This window comes from Tachypleus tridentatus, chromosome 9, assembly GCF_004210375.1.
Source record: "Tachypleus tridentatus isolate NWPU-2018 chromosome 9, ASM421037v1, whole genome shotgun sequence".
Classification (NCBI taxonomy): Eukaryota; Metazoa; Arthropoda; class Merostomata; order Xiphosura; family Limulidae; genus Tachypleus; species Tachypleus tridentatus.
The window spans coordinates 72,359,162-72,383,394 of NC_134833.1; the positions used below are offsets into that span (position 1 = coordinate 72,359,162).

The window sequence follows — 24,233 nt, forward strand, 5'->3', positions numbered from 1 at the left end:
TTCTACCGTAATAGGTGCTGGAATGCTAACTTAAGAGGTAAGATTATTTAATTTGTTTACTTGTCACCTTCTCACAACTGTCTACAGGCAGTAAAGGGTGATATAGATGTGGAACGTTGTGGGCTTGAGCACCCGCATCTTGCTCTCCTAATTTCTATTTCTATTATATTAAATTTCATTCTTTTATTTTATTTCTTTATGTGAGAATGGCGATTGGAGGTTAATACTTATAGACGGTATATCTCCACCGCAATGTGAATTCTACTTCCACAGTCACTTCCAAAACCTAGGGTACATTTTATATTCTACAATATAGTCTGTACCTGGGGATCCTTTCATATTGTGCAGCGTTTTTGTTGCTTTTTTTTTTCGGCTTGTTTTTGGTTATAACAAACTAACATTAGACACAGGTTTGGATTTGCTATTTATAATGCAGTTCTTCCTTTTGATTTTGTGTTATTTTACTTAACTCTTCAGTATTAATATTCTCTTTAAATATGTATTTGTATGGGTTTAATCAAAAATTTATAAAAATACATACAAAAACATGTTTTTATTAATATTTTGTTGGCCTGGCATGGCCAAGCGTGTTAAGGGGTGCGATTCGTAATCTGAGGGTTGCGGGTTCGTATCCCCGTCGCGCCAAACATGCTCGCCCTTTCAGCCGTGGGGGCGTTATAAGTGACAGTCAATCCCACTATTCGTTGGTAAAAGAGTAGCCCAAGAGTTGGCGGTGGGTGGTGATGACTAGCTGCCTTCCCTCTAGTCTTACACTGCTAAATTAGGGACGGCTAGCACAGATAGCCCTCGAGTAGCTTTGTGCGAAATTCAAAAACAAACAAACAATATTTTGTTTGTTGTTAAGCGCAAAGACACACAGTAGATTGATTATGTGTAGCGTGTTCACCAGGGGTACCGAAATACAGTTTTGAACGTTATAAGCTTTCAGACTTGCTCTTAAATTATTAACAGGTTTTTGTTAATTACTTCATCCTTTTAGAAATTAGAAGTATAAAATATTAAATATAACAGACGTTACATTTGGTTAGTGTTTACTATTCTCGTATGTGTAAAGGAAAACAAAAAAGGAGTAAGATAACATGAATAAAAAATTAATAAGAAAGAAGAAACATCTGAAATCAAACAAAACATTCATGTTGGTGTTCTTAAAACAAACTTCTGAAAGGTGGCATTTATTTAAACTTCCTTGATCTTTTGAATATGATTTACAACGAAAAAGAAAATAACACATTTGTCTTAAAGATTGTAACAAACCACAATGTTTGTCACCATGCAAAATTTTGCTTCTGTTACTGTGTTATTACACAACACCTAAGAATGGAGAAGTTAAACCTTGAGATTTTTCTTTCGTCTTTCAAGTATCCTAACATAATTTAGCTCATTAGACAACAACTTTCCTCTTTTTTAACTTATTTTATTTTTTATTGCTTCTCAGCCTATAAGTTGTAAACTTGCATCCATCTCTACACAGGACAGAACAATAGCGTATGATTGTCTGCATGTTGAGGTGCATATATTGTTTCTCATGACCTTGGTTTCACCTTTTGTTATTGTCACGTTCCTCTTAAGGGGGGTTCTTATAGTTTCAGGTTCAATGATGCTTTTGTTTATTTCGTTGTTATTGTGATCAATATTCCGATTTGAAATCGATCAGTAGACATAATCTTGATAATTTTATTTAGTAATTCAGGTATTGAAGAATTTTCTAAGATTACAAATACATATAAAACAAAACAGATTATAAGTGCCAATAAGTTAGTATATTTTAGTCAACAAAATTAAACGATATTTATATAATATAAGGTTATTATCTCTTTTACTTTTTCTGTGCTTCATTTAAGCTAGAAATTGCAACCAGTTATTTTCAAAAGAAAGGATAGAACTTTTCTGTAGAGCTGTAAAAAAATAATTAGGCACTAATTAAAATTTAATTAAACTATAAATAGTATTTCCTGTTCGGTAATATTCTTACAAAAAGAAAAGTGCTTCATTATAAACTGAAATTATTTTGAAACATATTATACTTTTAAAATACTATACAACTATAAAGCTATATGATAGAAAGCTAGGTCGATATACAACTTTTCAATGTTTTTTTCTTTTCACGTAACTGAATTTTTTGCATTAAATACTGAAATATTAAATGATATCTATTCACATGTTAAAGAAATATAAAGGGACAGCCCCCTCGAGTGAAAGTTATGCAGCATAATAATTATGTAACTAATCAGATAATTGCAGAAGTTTATATTATAAAACATTTTCTCATCTAACATTATAGCTCTAACCTTGACATAACGACAATCAAGAATGTGTTGAATATTTTGTTCAGTACTGGTAAACCAAGTATTCGTACCAAATGTAACAATAAAATACGTTTAAGAAAAAGTTAACGATAAATTCGTGATCTATTATTATACATCCTTTATTGTTTTCTTCAAATGTTTTTTCTCCTAAACAAAATCATGTTCGAATATAAGCATAAACAGTTTGTTTGTTTTGAATTTTGCGCACAGCTACTCGAGGGCTATCTGCGCTAGCCGTCCCTAATTTTCAGGGGACGGAAGGGAAGCAACTAGTCATCACCACCCACCGCCAACTCTTGGGCTACTCTTTTACCAACGAATAGTGGGATTGACCGTCACATTATAACGCCCTCACGGCTGAAAGGGTGATCATGTTTGGTGCGACCGGGATTCAAACCCGCCACCCTCATATTACAACTCGAACGCTTTAACCTACGTGGCGATGCCGGGTCAAGCATAACCAGCGAATAGGATAAGACTAAAACAAACGTCTTTTATTCTATCTTTTTGTTTTTTTCAGTTTTAAATTTTATCATGTGTAATGAGTGACAAATAATTTTGATACTTGAACAATTCAAAAGCTAAAGTGGTTGCCATGATCACTACAAAGTTGAAGACATTTGACGTCATTTAGGTGTTTTTGTTTAACAAGTCAGTGATTCATTCTACTATTAACAAAACATTTCTAAGAGAACGTGTGGGAGGTTTATCGGCATGGCTGGGATAAGAGGGTTTAACCTTGACATGGGAGTTTCACCTTACGTTTTGGGTGGTCTACAGTGGTGGTATAAACTATATGACTGCAGAAACATTAACAAAAATTCCTCTAAAGGTCTTTACAGATATGGGGAGGAGTAAGACAAACGAGAAAAAAAAGCACAAACAAATAAATAAATTAATTATGTGTGACTTTTAAAAACACACTACTAATATTTATATCTGAGAATTATTGTTAAAAATGAGATAACTGCTACATTTTGTAAGGTAGTAACCACTTGTAACATAACCAGTACCATATGCAACACAAAGGTTAAATGGCTACATTAGATATTCCTAGTTTTAGACATGGCTACCTTAAAATAACAGCCGTTAAACACAAACACAGAAACGAATCAGCAGTACTCGTGCATATTTGGTTACTCTGAACTGAATAGCTGTATTAACTATCACAGTTCTCATGGCACTAAAGCTGAAACTGCGGAACGTTTTCGGCAATGAATCTAGGCTAGAACTTTAGACCTTTGAATACGCAGCTCGGCTAATCAACTACTAGGTCATACAAGAGCCGTACAGTTATGAATAAACACATTATTGAAATAATTTGACATCTAAATAGTTACATCTAGAAACTTTCACACTCATGTACATAGTTAAACTGGAATAACTGTTGTACGTATCATAGTAGAACGGTTCTTTTTTATTGATGACCTTTGGGTGAGATCTGTTCACGACATGAGAACAATTTAAGTATTCTCTAGCTTTTTTTATTATTTAATACAGATGTGTCTAAGTAATCGTGAAAGAATGAAACAGTAAAGTATAAAGTGAAATACTTTTTGATGTTTAATCAATTCAAACTTTGCATCTGTAAAAATAAGATGAATATTCGCTAACCTTATCATTCATCATATATAATGTCATGGTTTTATTATTGATAATATAACACATTCAACTATTATTTATTAAAGATAATTAGGCAAAGCATGGCCAGGTGGGTTAAGGCGTTCGACTCCTAATCCGAGGATCGCGAGTTCGAATCCCTGTCGCACCAAACATTTTGCCCTTTCAACCGTGGGGCGTTATAATGTGAAGGTCAATCCCACTATTCGTTGGTAAAAGAGTAGCCCAAGAGTTAGCGGTGGGTGGTGATGACTAGCTGCCTTCCCTATAGTCTTACACTGCTAAATTAGGGACGGCTAGCGCAGATAGCCCTCGAGTAGCTTTGCGCGAAATTCAAAACAAACAAACACTCTTACACATAACAGCTTGTTACTTCACATTTAATTAATTTTTTAGATCTTTGTTGCCACTTCCAGTTTTTTCCAACAAGATCACAGAGCGCTTAAATTCGCAGTTTTTCCGAGCAAGTTCACGTAGCGTTTAACTTGGCAGTGTTTCGTTTAGTTCACATGTTTTGTTTAATGTTTTTTTTTAATCTTATTGTCTGCACAAGTTTTCGAGAAAGAATAGAAAAAGCCAGTAAAACCTGTTACGTGTGTCATCCTTCGTAATTCATAAAATTTAATCTTGGTTGATACGTTACTTCTTGACACATATAAATCAGGAAAAATAGAAATATGAAAAACTTCCCTTATAATTTCTCCATAATATACTTTTATTTAAAATGTGGAAACTTTGATAGCAAAAAAACCTCAACTGGAGACATCCAATATTTGGTGGGCGTAATTTTTAAGATATCGTCTCGGCCAAGCGTTCACAAGTCTGATGTATCAATACATTTGGTATTCAAACAGGACATTACTAATTAGGAATACTTATGTAAGATCATCTCCGTTTTAGCAGTAGTAATCAGTTCTTCTCTTTTTATTTGTCAATATTTTATAATCATGAACAAGGCAAAAAAAAAAGTGTCTCCTCTACCGCACTGTTATTGTTCTTAGAAAAAGTCGCCAAGAAAGTCCAGCACTACTCAGTTAGTTCCAAAGGCATGAGAACTTTGGCTGTTAGACCAAACATGCAGTGTCGTCATCTGTAAATTTATATAACACACTTATTCAGGAAGGAATAAAGTAGCAATGAAGTATGATGTGGTTCTCTCTCAAAGATTGCTTTTTTATAACACTCAAGAAATGAAAATAAATTGAAATTCAACCTTGACGTACAATTCATTAGTTTTGTTAAATAGAATAATGAGACTGGGAGATACTCTAGAGTTACTATCTTGAATTTGGGCCAGGAGTTAGTTGCTATTATTCATAAACAAAAAATAGAATGTTTGTTCTTCACCAATAATAAGATAAATGGCTTATCTGAAAAGCGTAAGTTTATTTCATAATTGAAGAATTATTGTTTCGTTTTTCTTAAAAAATTATATATCACGTAAATTTTTATTTTAAAATGCTCTAAAGAAAGTATTCTAAAACATTGTATTTTATATAATGATACCAATGACAAAGATAGTAATGGAAGGATGTTAATGTGCTGAAATAAAGTGATATATTTACAATTGTTAAATAAAACTTTTCAGACACAAGTACCTTGTCCGGAGGAAAACGAAGAGTCAATTTCCTAGACTATTATCAGTAGCACTGATATATATATTTATATGATGTTTTCAATTATATCTAAGGCAACTTTTAAATGTATATGTATATATACATACATCGTAAACACATAGTTAATTGCTACCGAGAGCGTTTAAAGTAAATCAGGTTAAATGTAGGCAAACAGTACAGCCATATTAGGAAAACACCATGAAGTCGATAAAACCGAATTAAAAACCTTTATTTTTCTACTTATCGCCTCAAATACCACTCCCAAACCTAAGTTATTTTATAGGTACGTACTTGTGAGTTAAATGATATATTAATAATCGTTAAAATTTTGTAAACGTTCACGGACTTACAGGTAGTTTAATACATATAACACATAAAAACAACAACGGAAAACTCTTTAGTGTAGTTAGAAGTTTGAAACCCTGTTAGGCTTTGGAAAATTACTAAATTACTTATTAATATTTTATAATAAAAGTGTTTCTATTTCTCTCCTAAATGAAGTTTTAAGTTTTCTTTAATTATGGTTTCATTTGAGATTTTATAAAAATTCAAAATATTTAATTCTGTTTACTTTTTTATGTACAATGAATAATTTTCTTCGGCTGTATGAACAGTATTAGTTAAAATTGGCTTAATTATCTTTGAATGCTGTAGTATTCAACTATAAGCTTAACTATAACCCAGATAATGCCCGCTTGTGATGTGTTTATTTCAAAACTTTTATTGTTGATGATGCGTTTAAAGTATCCGAGAAAGATAAGTTAAACTTATATATAACTATAAATTTTAAATCTATATGTTCTCTTTTCAAATGGAGAAAAAATTCATTTATTATCATGTGCTTTATATAGTTATTATGTTATGAAGTTAGTGGCTATAATAAAGTGGTTTAACACTCTTACGAAAAGTGGGGCCTAATAGGCCCCAGAGCAACTTGAAAGGTTATTAATATTAGGCTAATAATTTTGTATTTAAATGAAATTGCCATTTAAATCCATTAACGAATGGATTAACGAGATTCCCACTGTCCCTATCTACTATCTAGCGAAACCACAGCCAGGGTAACGGGCTTGGAGAAATCAGGACTAGAAACGTCTTTTCGTAGGAGTGTTAACTACCAAAACAGTATTTCTTTTGTAATAGCTCCTTCACAAATTAATCTCAGCTGAGGCGAGTTTCGATACATACAAATGTTAACCCCTTCGGTTTGATTATTAATAAAGCTTTTAAATATAAAATATATTTATTTTACTGCGAAAGACATCATCACACTAAACACTTGTTCAGTAACTCACTAAATATACACGAAAAAGAAATTTTAAAATTAAGAAATTTGTTTTCTTAAGAAGCACCCAAGAGATATTTTATAAACAGACAACCAAAATAAAAAATTTAAGCCCTTGTAGTATGTGCTGTGCAACATAACAGCTCATAAGTATTTTTGTATAAACTAGAATTTATGCTAATTAATCAAATAAAGCTCTGAACAATTAAGAGAGAGACTTTGCAGGGGACCTATGCCAGACAGACGTCTTAAGCACGAGAGAATAAACAAGTATGAGATTGTAAGGGGCGTTATTATCTCCTTATCAATAAAAGTGTAAAAACCGATACCAACCTTTCTAAGATACATAGCTCTGAACAGTTTGTACAATGTTATCAGAAGAGTTCATGTGGCTAGAGAACAATGAAAAAATAGAAAGAACTGTCTCAAATAGTTGATGGTATTATGAATTATCCTATTTCATATTTTCTATGAAACACTAACAAAATAAAAGATCTGAAGATTCACATGTACTTCTTAAAAAGGCAGTAAAACCGAATATTTTTTGTTAAGCACAAAGCTGCACAATGAGCTGTTTGTGCTGTGCCCACAGTAGGAATCGACTCCCAAATGTCACATTATAAACCCCAAGTTTACCAGAGAGCCACCGACAACAGAAAATCGTATGGAAAGAAAAGAAGAGATGAATATGTAGTTGCTTGAAAAGCATGTATTAATGAAACCATTAAGGATTAAGATTAGCAAGAAAACGCATGGTGACATAGAACATGTGGCTTACTGTGGAAAATATCAATAGATTTTTCATCATCATTTCATGCATTTACACTATGTTTTATTTATTATGGATAAACTTAAACTAGTACGCTATCTTTGAGTTTAACATGCGTCAATAATATGTCATTATATATGTATATATTATATATATATATATATGAAGTCAAGGAAAATTTCTTTCGAGAACATAAAAGTATATATATTAATGTTCGTTTACATTCATTACATTTTTTTTTCAAATAAAACAACATAAGGGAATAGCACGAATAAAGTACATATACTCCTTAAATAACGAGGAACATAAAAAAATAGTTTAAATATTGTGACTGGTTATTACAGAATTTTACTGTTGCGTAACTAAGGTGATTAACATTTTCAGAAAAATGAGCTATATAAAGGAAGCAGAAACATCTTACCATATTACAAATCAAAGCACTGATCAAATGACCTAGCTTACAACCAAAACCGTGGATCATCACCTTAGTTTCACCACTCTTATCTGTATCCTCGTTAATAACAGCAACAGATCAGTAGATTGAATCATACAATGATATCAAAGAGTTATGCGTCAGCTGTCAGCCCGAATTTATACATAATTCAATAACACAAAAGAACTTATTCGTAACACGATCCCAGTGTTTGCATCATGCAAACATGATGTTAGCACATCGTTTGCACAACCTAACATCATTCAAATGGATCATATAAGATCAGTACATTGGTTATAATTATCTGTTATAAACGGTTATGTCAGCTAATTAATGTAAAAAGTCAACTTCTTGGTTCCATAACCTAAGTTAAATAAATTCCAGTTACATCAAGAACATCACATTTTTTTCATTTCTTCTTGTTATTTTATTCTAATCCTAGTAAGGAAATTGTCAGGCTAGCAGATGACCGTGCCCTCTCTTTGATAAAACTGTGGAAGGTTGATGGGCAATTGCAAATTAACATATCTAATCAATACAGGAGAGACGATACTTAGTGAACAAGTGGGGAAGAAGGGGAAGTGAACGGCAATGTCATTATCACAGATCAATAAGAAACAACTGTCAGTAAAAACTGTAATTACTTAAGAAGCATAAATAAAGGGTGGCAGAAGTGACATCTATGCAATATGAAAAAATTGAATCATCCACTGAGAGAGACAGGTTAAAGAGGTGGGATGAGTTTCCTAGGTGAATATACAGCCAATATGGTCTACACATTGATTACTGAAGATATTTAGCTAGACTGATTTAACATGTACGGTATTTTTAATCGTAATTTCAAATGGTAACGCTATGTTTATAAAGGAGTATCAATAATATGCACCACTTATGATACTAATTTATTCTCATCAATTATTCAGTTAGACACCTAGAGAAAACACTTAGAAGGAAAAGTGAAGCTCTATCTTTCATGCGACTAACCATTCGTCAGCAAATTATATCGGTTTCAGGGAATTTCACCCATCTTCACTAAAAACTATAAGTTAGATGATACAGTGAGTATCACACTTATTTTTAAATTTAATGTAATATTTTTTCAACAGTTCTTCGTAGTTATGAAAGAGATATTTCAACCTTAAAAGGTACGAAGTTGATTATATCTTCTGGAATATTATCAACAAAATAATTAATAATTGTTTAAAACTGAAGAAGGTTGACATACAGAAATTTCAAAAACCTCGAAATTAACGGTTGTTTTTCACAGGCAGATGGCCATAGAAACTAGAATCTAACCACATACCTCTCAAGTATCAAGATGCACCATGTAAAACGTATTCTTGGTATAGCTGGTCAGTAAATAATTTCATATTTTTTTCAACAACACTAAGTGAAATGTGTTATATGATAACAAATAATACATTTAAAACAAAAAAAAAAACAGTTTATTCCTGTGTATTCCCAAGATTTATGCTGATTATATATTTAAGGTCATTATAAATTTCAAGAATGTCTCGATTTCACTAGTAGATATCTTATAATATACCTTATTATTGTTCAATTTTATGGTTAGTAGCTTATTAACTATCTCGCCCTTTCAGCTGTGGGGGCGTTATAATGTAACAGTAAATTCTATTCTTTGGTAGGAGAGTATCCCAAGAGTTTGCGATGGGTGGTGATGACTAGCTGCTAAATTAACGATGTCTAGCGTAGGTAGTTCTTATGTAGTTTTGCGCGAAAATGCAAAACAATCAAAGATACAATGGAATATCTGTGTTGCGCCCATCACGAGTACTGAAACCCGGATTTTAAAGGGATTTTAATTTTAAACCCTTAAAATTACTACTGAACCACTGTAGGGGCTGTCTTAATGTATTTGTTATACGAGCAAGAGGGTAGGTAAGAGACCCCATCTTGTAGGCATTGTCCACTCTTAGGTTTGAGCTGCTTATTGGAAGAAAAACAAATCATTTAGAGGTACTCGTTGTCTATACGGCTATTGTTAACAGAAATGACTATCGCTTTTGTAATACATCCACAGCTGAAAAGTACAGAAAAATGTTCAGCGGCTTATCGCATCCTCAAACCTTGGACTTTCTGTTTCGCATTCCAGCACACTGTCGATTAGTCCACATCCATCTCAGTTGTCAGATTAAAACATTTTGTTGGATCTATATTTGATTTTTTTACGAAAAATTTCATTAAGATTCTGATCCATCATGGTAACACAATATCAAAAATTATATGAATTACATATTGCAGTGGACATTCTAAAATGTATACATACACATATGTGTGTGTGTATCCATGAACTTCTTGGTAGGGGAACATTCATTATAACATCACTAAACTGTCGCACTCTTAACCTAAACTGCTAAACATATTTAACTAGAAAAACACAGTCATTTAAGCTCATTCACAGTGTCTTTCTTAATTTACAGCGCAGATTATCTAAAGCTTGAAAATACATTTCATGATTTTTTTTTTCTTGTTCAGCCTCACGTGGGTGATACTATGTTAAATAAAGTAAAAATCACTAAAAACACGCATGAAATAACTTGGAAGTCTATAAGCCTTTATTAATTAACTAAAGTCTTTTAGAACATGCCTTAAATGAGGGAGGTACCTAATTCACATTCAAGTAAATAATTCTGAGAGCTTAATAAACCCAATAAGTTCTTACACGTTTCTGTTAGTTTAAGAAATGTAGGTTCGCCACGAAATCTACAAACTAAGTTCATAGTGGTCCCCTTTTCTACTGTGCTAAACAGTAAGTTCCAGGGCTTATAACCCCAAAAATCGGTAGGAAAAGCACACATTCTGTTGCTTTGTGCTTAACAACAAATACATAAAGCTAACAATGCAAACTGTTCCTCGTAGCCGTAAAAATTAATAACAGTATTAATAATACATAGCAATAAAATATCCACAGTTATTTTAACGAATGAAATCAATTAAACTATATCAGTACTCACAAAACGCATAAAACTAGTTATTCTTCATGTTCTTCCACTGACTCCTCAAGAGCGTAATTAAAATCCGTCTTAAATCATTTTACTTTTCTTCATTTCCATATTTCGGATTTTCCGCTGGACCAACTGTAAGTTTATGAATTAAAAGCCCGAAAGTTTGGGGCTCGGTTCCTCGCGGTGGACAGAACCTTGATAACTAACTGTGTAGCTGTGCCATAAGAACAGCCAATCATCTTTTGTTCTCAGTGATGTCGAGAAAACCCACTTGTAGAGAAATATATATGCAAAAACATCTAAGCACGCCCTCTACATTCCGACACTCAGTTATACAACCCCTTTCAAACATGTGGTCAGCTTCCGGTCAGTTACCTCTTTCTTTGTGAACCTGACGATGACCGAAGAAAGTCGAAACGTTGTTCGCTCTTCTATGTAAAATATTTTCTCAACCCAAACGTGCTGTTTTTGCATATATACATCTTTTGTTCTGTGACTGTGCATCTCACTCGAATATGGGACGTGGCAGGGCAGTTACATTTTTATTGCATCTTTTTGCATTTGAGCTAATCATATTACAAAGCAAAATATAATACTATCTGGTGAATTAATGGTAAATAATAATTTATGAAGATTGCATTTCATTTTATTCATAGATATAAAAACATTAAAAATACACAAGCTTGTTAATAACAAAACGTTGATGACAAAATACTTTCAAAATTTGTAAGTGTTTTCTTAAAATTATTTATATATCAAAGGAATTAGTCTGAGTTGCTAAATATAATGATTGGCTAAACAGAGACAAAAAACATTCTGACATCACAGACAAGAGCGTATTAAAGTTATGAGCGCTAATTGGATAATTAGAGGATGTAAAACTAATTTAGACGTACTACGCACACCGAGAAAGATCAACAACAGTCAGTATTTGATTGCGTTTCTAGTTCTGAGATATAAAATGCTATGGATGTAACGTTAGTTTATAGAGAAACCTATATCAGAATAATAGATAAAAACCTCAAGTTTGGCATTGCTTCCGCTGCTCGAAATATTTATTAAAACAGAAATTACATATGAGGAGTAGAAAACGATAGAAAGTAACATTATCTTAAGTAGTTTTCACCGGTATTCGAGAACGTTATTTATTATTATATTCTTTTGTAGTCGAAACAAAGAAAATATTTTGTGACGGCCATTAACATCATAAATTATTCTTTTTTAAAAGACAGCTGCCATAGGAAGTATACCGAAAGAACTGAATTTGTATTTTGAAAACCAATGATAAAAACTTCGTGAGAAAATGAAGAAAATAATTTCTTAGCCTATGGAATTATTTTAGAGCATTGTTTTGTTGTTTTTTGGTTTTTTTTAATTTCGCACAAAGCTACTCGAGGGCTATCTGTGCTAGCCTTCCCTAATTTAGCAGTGTAAGACTAAAGGGAAGCCAGCTAGTCATCACCACCCACCGCCAACTCTTGGGCTACTCTTTTACCAACGAATAGTGGGATTGACCGTAACATTATAACGCCCCCACGGCTGAGAGGGTAAGCATGTTTGGCGTGATGGGGATGCGAACCCGCGATATTTTAGAGCATCTAGAATAATAACAAGCAACCGTACTGTGGGAAAGGTTAAAGAGGAAAACAAAGTGGTGTCAAATGTGGAAAGAACTTACTAATACATTAAAAAAGTGCAAAGTTTCCTTATTACTTGATTACATTCCTCACAATCGACTAAATATTTAAAATGTTTTAATCAATGAGTTCTCTTAAAAGTGCCTTTGATAGGGAAAGAAGCAATATAATGTTTAATATAGTTTTCTGTGGCGTAAGTTTCACCAAATAATATCTGAAATTATACGAGTTTCTCCAAGTTCATAACCCCAGGTAAAATATTTGTACTTAATATATTAATATATTCAAGGTCAAATATTTTCAAAAAGGAAGAGAGAAAAAACCACAAAACTGGATAAACAAGAGATGATCATAGAGACTGTCCCCTAATTTTATTTCGTATATCACATTTCAGTGTCTTGATCAAATTTCATGGCAAATAAGAACAAAAGTTATTCTATCATTAGTTAATGAGCACTGCTTCTGAAACATGTAACACAAGAAAAGGACACTGGAAGCCTGAGACAGAACGTCTGAACCAATCAAGGAACAAGAAGGTAGAAATAATTACAGGGAGTGATATTAAATTCTCGACAGGAAAATGTTGTATAGATATTTACGTCAAAGCGGAGAGCTGGAGAGCTTATAACACTCAAACTTAGCTTTTATTCTCGTATGCTTTTTACAGACAATTTTGGGGAATAACTGGTAAATGAATTTGTGTTTAAATTCAAAATCATGATTTCTTTTGAGTTTTTTTTTATTCTGTGCGAACTAAGAAATGAATAATCACGTGTTCGTATTTGTGTTGACAGAGGGCGCTACAAGGTAACTTGGCGTGTTAACGTCTGCTGTGGATAGCAATTGGTGTGTTGTTTCTAGTAGTTCAAGGAGAAGACGGTGCTACGTTCCAAAGTTAAACTTGTGCGATGTAATATCAATGTCACTGTGTGACGTTTCAAGCTGAAATTTTCCGTGAATCAAGAAATTATTTTCATTTTACTGGAAAAGGTTCGAACTCAATTTGAACTTCAACAGTAAGTATGTTATTCTATTTGTTTAATTCTTAATATATGCACACAAGCCGGCTATTAGTAATCTTCGCAAGTTATGCGTAAAACTTAGCCATGTTATAATGTCAAAATACATTATGTTAAAACTCTATTTCTAAACAACTTATATTCATGCTTGTATACTTTAGGGTTTAGAATGTATATTGTATAATAAAATTAAGGAATTTCTTCTTTGGTATTTTATTAGAATATAAAACTTGGATATCCGGTGGCTTAACCTTAAGTTTAAGAGTTTTTAACACTAAAATTCAGGGTTTTGATTCCCATGATGGACACAGTGCAGATGCCACAATATGAATCTTTCTATTAAAACAGAACAGATCACCAGAAAGAGAAGAGGTATAATTTAATGTAATAAATAATTTATTTATTCGGGATATTCACGGAAAGCTAAGTAAATACTACGCAAGCTAGCCGATTCTCATTTTAACTGGTAAACTAGACGAAAAGTTGTTAGCAAACAACATCCACCACCAACTTTTGGGATACCAAATCGAGTAGGGGATTTGACCGTTACTCATCCACAGCTCCAAAGCTCTGAGCCGGATTTTTCAACAATGGAGAGCGAACGATGGAATACTGAATGGAAATTACATAAGAAATATTAAGAATTCGTACTCGCCGGTGCGGAAAAACTGTGTAACTTCACTTCATTGTGGACTGAGAAACATAATATCTCTCTTGTGATTTAAGAGGTCTGAAAAACAATCTCATGGAATATCCTTGTATAACATGCTGTTAAAACCTATTACGATGGAACTTCTATTAATAAAAATATATCGTTTCGAACAAATTAATTAATTGTACTGTATTTATTGAAAGTTTCAGTTAGAAAGATGTTAAGATACTATAAAAAGTCAAACTCAGGTGTATTCTATACAAACATACTCTCTTCTTGAATATAACCGAAGGGCCCTTCATTTATATTTTACCTGTTTACCACAGGTACATGACGAATTTCGTTAGAAGTATATTGCCACAAGGATGAAGTAATCAATTATGCTAGCGTAACATGTAAAAAGAAATTACAAAATTTTATTATTTTCTGAATGTGTATATCAGTGTTTATATAGAGTTTTGTCATTTACATATATTGCTACTCTACATAAAAATACAAAAGTATATGAACCCATTACGTTTATTCATAATTTATTTGCTCATCCGTACATTGTTGTGTTGCATCAACTTGCTAAAGTACAAAGTATACAAACAAGCCAAGCTATTGATCTCTGCTAAACGACTTATTTTTTTAATATATTGTGAAGTAGTTTTACATTATGAAATAACTCAAAGGTTCCAAAAATTTTTGGTTAACACTTGAGCTTTTAGGTCGCAGCTATATCGCTAACAATCACTTATGTAGGTTTTACCAATGAAAATGGTGAATTCGTCTTCTATTAGATGGTACTTTTCACGTGTTGGCATGCACGTGTATGTATTGAAACCTTTTCACACACGTTCTTTTGCTCATATAAAGTTTATACCTGAATGAGGAACAAATCGACGTTCAGTGATCAACTGAAACTAGACGAGAGTTTGGTTTGCAGATTTAGTCACTTTTTTAACTTTTTCAGTATACTGCGTTTTAGATTAGATAAATGAAAAACCAAAACGTTTGTAGGCAGATATTATGGTCTTGAACTTAATGTTGTAAAATAAGAAAATTCTATAACGACTTTTCTGTATATGAGTTTTGTTTGATTTGAATTTCGCGCAAAGCTACACGAGAGCTATCTGCGCTAGCCGTCCCTAATTTAGCAGTGTAACACTAGAGGGAAGGCAACTAGTCATCACCACCCACCGCCAACTCTTGGGCTACTCTTATACCGTCGAATAATGGAATTGACAGTTACGTTATAACGCCCCCACAGCTGAAGGGGCGAGCATATTTGGTGTGACGGGGATTCGAACCCGCAACCCTCGTATTAGGAGTCGAGTGCCTTAACCACCTGACCATGCCGGGCGTTATTTTATATCATGATTTTAAAAAGAGAATCAGTGAAAATATTAAAAAATGTCAGTTAAATCTAAATGTAAAATGTTTAATATATGATGTATTTTCTTCTAAAGACGTCATCCTCGTCAATAAATTTCATAGATATGCAGTTTTATTTCCAAGAATCACTACCTTTCTGCTTGAGAAAACCTTAAATTTCAGGCTAGAATAGAAATGACACTCATCTGAATCCAAAATACAAAACACATTGCGTTCAGCATCAGGAAATAGCAGCTTTCCTAGATTTACTTGGCAAAATGTCTATGAATTGACTAAGTCTATGCTTCAGCAAATACAAACGCCTGGGTTCTTCGAGTTAAAAATTTATATAAAAAATAGTGATTAAGGATGAATGAGATTAAAGCTTAAGAAATAGTTGTTCGTATTCTACGAAACTAGAATTTTCGAGACTGTTTTGATTTGTAGAAATCATTCTCATCCACTCTTATGTCTTATGCATGGTTAGCAAACCATATAAAGTGCTAAGCCTAAATGAGCTATTTTTCCAGATTAATAAATATTAAAATATTTATTTAAATTTTTTATTTGACTAAAACAACCTTATTTTATTTATTTAAAATATTAATCGAAACCGTCTTCTGTCTTTCAAACAGGTTAGTCGTAAAATGTAGAATAATACATATTCACAAACTCGTATGTTTATACTAATTCTAAGAAATAGGCATGCTTATCAATTTTGTGATTCAAACGTTGGTTTTAGAGAACACATTTGGTGGATTTACCTGCGTCACTATACAAGATTTAACGAAAGGTTTTGCGCAGCTTGAATGGTACTAACATCGAAATAACATTGAAAGACAATTACATTAAGCCATATTTTAATTGTGATTGTTTCATTAATTATACTTATTATAAAGAAGATAGAATATATACTTGTGCAGACAGACAACGAGAATTTATAATAATCTTACGTAGCATTTAAAAGAAATAATGAATGTTTATATTGATAAATAGGTAAACAAGAGTTGTTTAAAAAATTACCAAATTACTTACCGTATATTTGAATAGCTTATTACTTTTAGTGTTAATATTGTGAACCTGAATTTGTTTCTACAATAAAATGATCGAAGACAAATAACTATCATAAATCCAAGGAACCTGAAAGTTTGTACAGTCTAAGTGAGCTCTAACGGTGTGGACTGAGATATTATTATTTATTCATGTGCGTGTAGGCATGCGCATCTTTTTAATGAGGCAAGCTAGCGAAAGAACACAGAGGAAAGAAATGATTTCTTAGATTACAAATAGAAATTCAGACAGACATGCATTTGTGTGCATAGGCATGTACGTGTCTCTGTATGTATAACCGCCATAAATCCAAAAGAAATAAATCTAAAAATCTAAAATGTCGCACTCTGAGGATTTTCACACATACGTATATTTTTGGGGGGAAGCTAGAGTTCCTTATATTACAAATTACTGATAAAAATCGCAGACAGGAAGTTCCTTATATAACAACTTTTAATATATATAAAAGCAAGTACTTTTTTTTTAACAAAGCGTTCCAACAATGGCTTTTATATCGTGTTGTTTAGCAATAAAAGTACAACTTAATATTGTCCTTAATGAACTGTGTGCTGAAAGTGTAGAATGAAATTATAAACTACAAAATACAAAATATGTTATTTTCTAGCTTAGAGGCTCCTTTAGCTGAGAATTTTTTATTATTTAAATTTAAAATCAGAGGATAAGTCAGAAGGATTTGGTTTGTTTTGAATTTCGCGCAAAACTACACGAGAGCTGTCTGCACTCGTCGTCCCTAATTTAGCAGTGTAAGACTAGAGGGAAGACAGCTGGTCATCACAACCCACCGTCAACTCTTAGACTACTCTTTTACCAGGGTCTTTTACGGTTGGATTGACCGTATCACTATAACGCCCCTACAGCTGAAACGGCGAACATGTTTGGTGTGACGGGTTAGAAGTAGAGTGCCTTAGCCATCTGGCCATGCCAAGCCAAATCAGAAGGAAGACCACTTTTATTATTTAAAGACGAGAAGCAATTTCAGAAAAGAAAAATGTTTACTTGTACACGACGTTTCGGCTTACGCCTTAATCAAGAGTCTATGCATGCCACACGTTATCAAACCGATATTGAAAGAACGTAGAGCTACAACAATACGAGGGAAATGTGTACGTGATACAAGTACGATTGAAGAGTTTTAAGTTGTTGATCGTAATAATAGAGAAAACGATAATAATAATAACATAAAAATAGACAAAATCAATAGGATAAAATTAATAATAATAATATGTTAAAGGGGCATCTTAAGAAAGACTCTGTGAACGTAATGTCAAAGACATTTTGGAGCAGTTGGAAAGCAATACCACTATACTCATGCTGCTTCTTGATAATATTCGGTCATCTTATTCAAAACTCAAACTCACTGAACTATATGGATTATCAAAAGGTCATAAACTTCATACACCCCTAATACTAATATTCTCCATGTGCAACTCTTTATCGTCTGTATCATGGCTACTTGACAAGTTATTTCATCCTCTCCTCAACAAAATACCTTCATCTTAATAGCACCGATAACATTCTTAACAGGTTATGTGGAGATAATTTACTAATAAATTCGTACACTATTCTCTCTACTCTTGATTTCGTTTCTATGATCCTTCCATTCTAACAGAAGAAATTATAAACTCAGTTATGAATTTTTTAGATCGGCAATCTGTTATACTGCCATTAATATTCACATAAAAGTCATTGAAAATTCTTTCAAAATTATTCTCAACAACAGTAATTTCTAATTTGACTCAACACTCTACAAGCAAAATTAAGGTATCACTATAGGCAATAATACTTCAGTCGTTGTGGCCTTTATTTTTATGCATTTATTTGAATCATCAGTGGAAATTTCAAACTAATCTTGAACCATCTATATGGTACAGGTATTTTGACGACATTTTCGGTATGTCGAATCATTGACTCCCTTCCCTTTTGTAATTGAATGAATAGTGTTCAATCCGACATAGTGTTCACACTTACTTATACCAATAACGTCCAGAAATCAAATACCTTTCGCTATTGTAAACACCAAACTTGCTACTTCCATATATTCTGAACCGCATGCTAAGCCTGTTATTCTACATTATAGCTCACACCATCCACCAGCTACCATACGAAGTATCATCATCGGTCAACTTAATAGAATTGAGAAAATATGCAACATCATGGACGGTAAGAGACAAGCAGAGATCAAATTTCAAAAGTAATTTTATCAAATGGCCATTTACTAAAACATTTCATTGTTTCGACTCACAAGATATTAAAAAAAAAACGACATCAAAAACGAAATTACCGTATCAAGACACTGGTTCATGGAATATGTCCTTCGTGGATGAACCTTTAACCAGTCGTCTTCATCTTTTGTTTGTTTGTTTGGGAATTTCGCACAAAGCTACTCGAGGGCTATCTGTGCTAGCCGTCCCTAATTTAGCAGTGTAAGACTAGAGGGAAGGCAGCTAGTCATCACCACCCACCGCCAACTCTTGGGCTACTCTTTTACCAACGAATAGTGGGATTGACCGTCACATTATACACCCCCACGGCTGGAAGGGCGAGCATGTTTGGCGCGACTCGGGCGCGAACCCGCGACCCTCAGATTACGAAGCGCACGCCTTAACGCGCTAGGCCCTGCCAGGCCTGTCGTCTTCATCAAACGATTAGAAGATCTGGTTTGAATATCAAAATCACAGAAAAATATGATAGAAAACTGAAGGATATATTCACTCGTTCAGTCTTTAATAACGACAAACATGAATCTAATTATTATTATTTTTCAAAGATGAATTGTTTAAATATGTCCTGCACATTTAAAAAACACTGTTTGTGAACATGTATGTACACAGTGTTCGGTCACATATATAGATCCAGTCGTCCAATACACAATGTTTCGAAGAGCACATGGCCACATTGACAACAAAGAAGCTACCCGTGAACATTACTTAAAAGAACATGACACAATCAGTGTAACACTTTGTACAATAAAAGTTTTAAAAACTTGCGACAATATTCTCGACATTAAATATAGGGAATCACTTTTGATTCAATCCAGACACCCTTCCCTTAATATGTACGATGCCTGGCTACTTTAACATATTATTATTATATTACTTTTATCTATTTTTCGCTATTATTATCATCTTCTCCATTGTTATGATCAATAAATCAAAACTGTCCGACTATACTTGTATCACGTACACTTTTCTCTTATTTTATTGTAGATTTTTTTTTTCGGTTACTGTCATTTAAAATCAGTTTGGTAACCTGTAAAGTGTGTAGACTTCATTAAAGCATAAGCTGAAGCATCGGATACCAAGGATTAAACATTTTTTTCTGAAATTGTTTGTCGTCTTTACATAATGGTTTCTATTCCTCAACCAGCACTGAAATTTAAAAGAAACATAGTAATAAATAAGGCTAACTTTATAAATAGGGTACATCTCATAAAAGAGCAACAAAAGTATACAGGCTACATCTTATACTAAAATTAGTTAAGAAAACACACACCGACATAGTAGTTTAGAATAAATAAATCTAATAACCCGAGCAAAGCTGGGCACTTTCTTTTGTAGATACATAATACAGAAGAAGGAATATAATCTCATATACATCTGGATATAAAACACAAAATCTGTGTTTGTTTTTTGTCCTTCGTTTTCAATGGGTAGGTCGCATACACCTATTTCACATTAAGATGCCCAAAACGACAATTTGCTGTTGATATACGCGTCTCTTGTCTGCTAACGAACTGGTAATTTTGTCGCTAACACAAACATTATACGAATTAATTATATGCGACTTGACATTTTTTTTAGGTAATTGCGGTTTGTTTTGAATTTTGCGCAAAGCTACACAAGGGATATCTACGTTAGCGAGCATGTTTGGTATGACGGGGATTAGAGCCCACGACCATCAGATTAAGAATCGAGGTGCCTTAACTCTCTGGCTATGCTGGGCTTAGTAATTTTGAGTTAACATTTAATTTAAAATATAACATTATAAGCCTAGTCACTTACAAATAATTAACTGTACGTCTACTAATACATCATATATTTAACAAATAGCAGGCATAAAATACAATTATGCCACTTGCCATAAAATAGAATATGTGAAAAAATAAGGCTTACATTATAATACTTATTGTGTACAATGAGATTAAAGTCAAGTCAGCGAAAGTATTTTTTCTGTTGTTTTTTGTTCGGGTGGTTCTATACCTGGAGGTGAATTTTTTTCCATTTAATCATTATAATGTAGAATATTGCATTTTAATATATATGTAAAAACGGCTCGTTTGGGTTGAAAAAATTTTTCACGTAAAGGAGAGAACAACGTTTCGACCTTCTTAGGTCATCGTCAGGTTTACAGGTTCTTTTCTTTCTTTGTGAATATAGAATATAGTAAAGAGCAGTTTAAGTTTTGTTTGAAAAAATTCAGTAAATACCGGTTTCCTTTTGGTTTCCGTTGGTGAAAACTGTTTCTTGAATCTTAGGTTTCAAAGTATTTGTTAAATAAATAACAGCTAATTACTGTAAACAGTCTCGGAAAGTCACTATGTTTCCAGTAGAATTTAAAATCATTGAATATGAACTGTGGGTTTGATTACTCATTTTTTATGGAAGCGAAAATCAAAATTTAATTGGCAGCGATTTTAATTTTAATTTTAAAATTGTTTGTTTGTAATATATATGACTGACAAACTTCAGTCAGCATCACTTGGTTTATAAAGATTTGTGTGTACAAGATACTACACATAGGTAAATATAATAAGTCGTTGAAGGTTCTCACAATAACAAAATAATTGTTAATTCAAATACCTATAAAACACTTGCACTTGACATGCAAAAAATACATAATTCCAAAAGATTTATGTTAAGCATTTTCAGTTTCGATTAAAACTAGTATTTTAACATTAAATCAGCAATTAAAAATATTTACATATGGAATGTTTTCATGATATTAGTAGTAGTGAAATTATAATAGGAAAGTGTCCATATCTGTTTTGATCTTGACACTCCTGACAACTCCAACTAAAGTATATGATATAAAATAATTTTAATTTATTTCCTCGTTTATTGATTAATTTATTCTTACACACATAAATTACTGTATTTTAAAAAAATCAAATACCTCTTGACAAGCTTGGTAACCTCTGCTAACGTTCAGTTTATTCTATTTTTCGTTTTCTTGACACATTTAATATTAATTTAGGTCCCACACCTAACATTCTTCTACTTTGTTATAAGCTGTTTTATCTGCAGAGCTTTTTTTGTTGCTATAAAGTATCTATTCAGACAAAAAGTGTGGAGGGCTATATTCTGGGAAGATATCTTAAGAACCATGACAGTATAGTACCACAGGTGGTTGAACACTAAGGACAATATTTCTCAGAATCTTAATATTTCATGTAGGGAACGACCTCTACTGGAGTGTATTCTTTGTGTCATAATCTCGGTTCAAAGGTTTTTCCATTTATACTAATGCAATAAAAATATTTTAGAAAGAGCTATTCAGTATTTCCTTTATTAAGATACATGATACATATAATTTTTGACACCTACAGTTTGAACTCAGTTTCAAAGCCATAAGCTATTGCAGCTTTATACTGCATAGTAGTGTAGTCAGTCAATAAATAGTGTACGGCTTGAGACGTTGTAGTGATAAAAATGAAACATTTTCTTTTCCATATGTTTGCTTTCCTCTTGTAATTCGTGAACTATTGAAAACATGTTCAGACAAAAATTCATCTCACCGCTATGATAAATTGTTCGTTTCAGGTAAAATACAGAATTCTAATATGTGTGTAGTTAAATATTAGATGAGAACACAATGAAAAATTATTTTCCATTATTTTGACGCGCTTTTCTTATATTAAGTGAATTAAACTACGTATTTATACGTGAGTTAAATAATAGTAATAAATGTTTGCCAGTTTTTATTTATTTCCTATTGGACAAGAGAACGCGTTAAAATTTTTCACACGCACACACACACAAAACAATAAGGGAGCACAATTTTCTGGAGCACAATGTTTGTTACACCTATACATTTATTTGAAATGTAATTAAACCATACCTACAATTGAAGAAATATGCAATTATATATCAATGGACATACTAGTTCGAATGAAAACAAATATTACAATTTAGTATTACTCGTATAAAAAAAATGTGATAATTAGTGGATTTGTTTTATGGTTGTTGTTTTTTGTTACTGTTGAAGTTTTGAAATCAGGAAGATGACTTAATGTAACAGCTAAAGGCTTGGTTTTAACGGGAAAAAATTACTAGTTTAAAACTTACTTGATAAATTTAAAATTGTATGTATCAAATAAACTTCTATACAGTGAATTTATTGGAAATTGTAATAAATCTAAGCGGTTCGGTTTCGCCACTACAAACTGTTGTATAAACCCATTCTAGATCAATAGAAATGGCAAATAGTATAATAAACCTGTTATGTGGGTTGAATTTATTTTAAGATCTCAAAACTAGCTACTGTTTAAAGTTAAATAGAGTGGATTAAAGCATATAGCAACGTCTAAATTCTAATATAATTTAAACAATCTGCAAAAATTTATGTAGGGATATAATAAACAATTGGAAAAATTATAATTGGAAATTAGTTATTTCTAAGTTTGTTTATTTAGGTGTATTTAATGCATATTCTTTATCTTAATAGACCTTCTATAGCTAGCTGTATCTGCAATATCTGACTTCCAGTGAGTTTAACAGGTTAACAATGACAAAATGACTTCATGCACATAGAAGATCTGGTTAACCACCTAAGAACTATAAAGACTGTATAAAAAATGAATAATTAGATAGGTAGTACATCAGTTGCTAATAAGTGCTGGTGCTCTCTTGGAACGTGTGTGGCCTAAAGGTTAGCTCGCTCGGACTGTGAATCAAAGAACTCATGGTTTGCATATTTTAGGCATAAAAACGTGATCCGCCTTTTGGAGCTGTGGGTTAGAGCCAATTTTCATTATTTGGTCGGATAAAAGATGTGTAAGCGTTGGCGGCGGTTGCCGTTGACTAGCTGTCTTTTCTTTACTCTCTTAGCTCAAAATCAGGACGGCTGAGTCAAATAGCGTTCTGTGTAACTTTATCCCATAATTCTGAAATAAACAAACCTACTGCTCTCCAACTTTACATCTTGTGTTTATACTGTCGTACTGTAATGCATATTTTTTCTCTTAGATTTGCGTAATTTTCTCATCAAATGACTTGTAAGTATTAAATTATTCCAGAAGTATAACTGAAGTTTGAAAATACTCAATAACTAGTAAGAAACACTTATAATATTTTAATATACAATTGCATCCATGCATATGAAATGGATGTCTGTACTGTGATCAAACTCATAATGCATCTAAGGCATTCTACATATTGTTTGTTTTTGAATTTCGCACAAAGCTACTCGAGGGCTATCTATGCTAGCCGTCCCTAATTTAGCAGTGTAAGACTAGAGGGAAGGCAACTAGTCATCACCACCCAC

The 24,233-nt window shown here is 32.6% G+C and overlaps 2 protein-coding genes across 10 annotated transcripts in view; one reads left to right on the top strand and one right to left on the bottom strand.

Moving 5' to 3' along the window:
- The window catches only part of LOC143225478 (uncharacterized), an 84,164-nt gene extending 72,960 nt beyond the window's left edge, over positions 1–11,204 (bottom strand). The window contains exon 1 of the mRNA XM_076454952.1: positions 11,026–11,204. Coding sequence (XP_076311067.1) covers positions 11,026–11,034 — 9 coding nt within the window. The 5' untranslated portion in view covers positions 11,035–11,204. The remainder of the gene's footprint in view (positions 1–11,025) is intronic.
- A 2,274-nt stretch (positions 11,205–13,478) lies between these two features.
- The window catches only part of LOC143225479 (uncharacterized), a 32,705-nt gene continuing 21,950 nt past the window's right edge, over positions 13,479–24,233 (top strand). For 8 of the 9 annotated variants that reach the window (XM_076454958.1, XM_076454953.1, XM_076454959.1 and 5 more), the window contains exon 1: positions 13,479–13,669. The gene's annotated coding sequence lies outside the window, so the exon portion shown is untranslated. Of the gene's footprint in view, positions 13,674–24,233 lie in introns of all 9 variants that reach the window. The other variant, XM_076454963.1, reaches the window with a different exon arrangement.